The following is a 2,500-nucleotide window of genomic DNA, read 5'->3' as shown; positions in this document are numbered from 1 at the left end:
AACTATCCAACCTACATTCTCTCATCCATACCAACCATATCTATTGTTTTTATCCACAGCGTTAGGTTATTCCACCTTATTCCACTCCTCCGCTCCATCTCACCCTAACCTAACCTATCCTAACCTATCCAAAGCTACGGTAGTTGTATCTTGCTGTCTGCCACTAATATTCCACCTCTCTCTCTCTCTCTCTCTCTCTCTCTCTCTCTCTCTCTCTCTCTCCATCCTTGTGTCTTTTCCATGCATGAAGAGAGAGGGAAGGATAGAAGGAAAGATGAAAAAAGAAGAGAGAGAAGTGAGGTGTTCAGAGAGAGAGAGAGAGAGAGAGAGAGAGAGAGATTGGTATGTGAGAATGGATTGCTGACGTAAGAAGTGGACGAAGAGGAGGAGGAGGAGGAGGGAGGAGGAAGGGGAGGAGGAAGAGGAAGGATGACCAGCACGGGATTTCCTTTAAGCAATGTCACTTTTGTCTTACCACCATCACCACCACCACCACCACCACCACCACCACCACCACCACCACTACTATTACTACTACTACTACTACTACTACTACTACTACTACTACCAGCAGCACCAGCACCACACAGCAGGCAGGGCAGTGTTGCGTCATTCCACAGTGTCGAACAAGGCGCCCCTCCCTGCCCCGCCCCTACCTGCCCCGCCCCTCCCTGCCCCACCCCGCCCCGCCCCTCCCTGCCCCACCCCTTCCTGGCCTGCCTTCCCTTGCACTGATATCACTCTCTTCCACAGCCACCACCACCACCACCACCACCACCACCACCACCACCACCGTCGCTGCCTTCGCCGGCCCCACCAGAGCCGCCATGCCCCCGGGGACCACCAAGCTGGTGTACGAGGTGCTGGAGGCCGGCGTGAAGCCCCTGGCAGGCCTGGCCGTGCCCGTGGTGCCGCCCTGCCCCGCGCCCCTCGCCCAGGCCAAGGAAGCCCTCAAGCCACCCCCACCCCGCCCTCCTCCACAGGACATCAGCGCCCCGGAGCCCCAGCCCACCCCCCAGGACGATTCTCGTGCCCACGCCTCCAGCTGGCTGCACGACGCCCCTCACTCCCCCTTTGACCTGCACGGCTCCATCTTTGACGTTGGTCGGGATGCCCGCAGCGAGGGCACCGTGGCGCGGTCCATGCACAGCGGCGGAGCGTGGCTGCGCGCCCTCAGCAAGATGGAGGTGCTGATGGCCGTGGGCGGCTACTTCGGCTCCCTCAACACCGTCCAGGCCGTGCGGCTCAGCGCCACGCAGCCCATCCTGCCGCAGGACGTGCGCGCCGCCCTCATGCTGGTGGCCAGGTGCGTGTGTGGCTTGCTGCTGCTGCTGCTGCCGCCACCGCCGCTGCTGCTCTTAATACTGCTGTTATTGTTATAATTTTTACTGCTGCTGTTGTTGCTTTTACTGTTGTTGTTGTTGTTGGTGTTACTAAGCCTCCCTCCTCTCGCAGGCGCACGGAGCTGCTGCAGGCGTGCGTGTCGTGGCGGTGGGCGTGGCCGTGGTTCCGCCGCCGCTCACACATCACGGCGCCCTTCCGTGTGGCGCGGGAGCCGCTGATGGAGGCGTACTACCGCACCCTGGAGGCGCCCTACGACATGTCTCGCGGGCCGCTGTGGCGGGCGTGCCTGGTGCCTGAGGGCCGCGGCGTCGGGGGCGAGCACCGCGCCGTGCTGGTGCTGGCCGTGCACCACTGCCTCAATGACGCATACACCAACACCGTGCTGTGCAGGGAGGTGCTCGAGGTGCTCAACGCGGCCCTGCAGGGGCAGCGCCACCTGCCGCCCATCAGGCCCCTGGCGCCTCCCCTGGCGGACCAGCTGCTGGGGCCCCGTGAGCTGCTGGCCGCCCTCGCCTTCACCGTGTACAAGTTCCTCACGCCCACACTGGGCAGGTTCAACCGCAAGGTGTACTTCAAGGGCGCTGTCCCGCGCCCCTCCGCCCGCCACGCCCGCACCGCTCGCACGCGCGTGTTGCACGCCGAGCTGACGGAGGAAGCCACTACACAACTGCGGCGGCGGTGTCGCGAGGCAGGCGTGACCGTGCACGCCCTGGTGAGCGCCGCCACGCAGGTCGCCATCCTGCAGACTGCCGGCGCCTTCGGCAGGGCGGCGCCGGACGAGGCGCTGGTGCGGGTGTTCAACTGTGTGAACCTGCGCCGCTACTTCCGCGAGGAGGACCGCGAGGCGCTGGGCTGCTTCATCTCCATCGAGGAGGAGGAGGGGCGCGTCACGCTGCAGGACAGCGCCTCTGGGGACGCACTGTGGGCCCTGGCGCGGCGCGGCCACACTGCCCTGAAGGCCAGCCTGGAGGAGGAGCGGCGCCCCCTGTGCACCCTGGCGGCCTTCATCCCCGTGTCGCTGCTGATCCCCGTCAACTGCCTGCTGACGCGCCTGGGCCTGCTCAACCTCAACGACAACCACGTGATCACCACCAACATGGGCGACATGCGGCCCCTGCTGCACCCCGGCCCAGGCCCCGTCTCGCCCACACACCTA

At 64.4% G+C, this 2,500-nt stretch overlaps 1 protein-coding gene across 1 annotated transcript in view; it reads left to right on the top strand.

Annotated features, from left to right (window-relative positions):
* LOC123509084 overlaps nucleotides 1–2,500 on the top strand; it is an 18,601-nt gene that overhangs the window by 15,563 nt on the left and 538 nt on the right. The window contains exons 2-3 of the mRNA XM_045263219.1: nucleotides 766–1,306; nucleotides 1,456–2,500. The exon at nucleotides 1,456–2,500 is cut by the window's right edge and continues 538 nt beyond it. Of these exons, the coding sequence (XP_045119154.1) occupies nucleotides 828–1,306; nucleotides 1,456–2,500 (1,524 nt within the window). The 5' untranslated portion in view covers nucleotides 766–827. The remainder of the gene's footprint in view (nucleotides 1–765; nucleotides 1,307–1,455) is intronic.

The sequence above is a fragment of the Portunus trituberculatus genome, chromosome 26 (genome assembly GCF_017591435.1).
Source record: "Portunus trituberculatus isolate SZX2019 chromosome 26, ASM1759143v1, whole genome shotgun sequence".
Lineage (NCBI taxonomy): Eukaryota > Metazoa > Arthropoda > Malacostraca > Decapoda > Portunidae > Portunus > Portunus trituberculatus.
The sequence above is the reverse complement of the archived record's forward strand: the minus strand, read 5'-3'. Positions and strand labels throughout refer to the sequence as shown.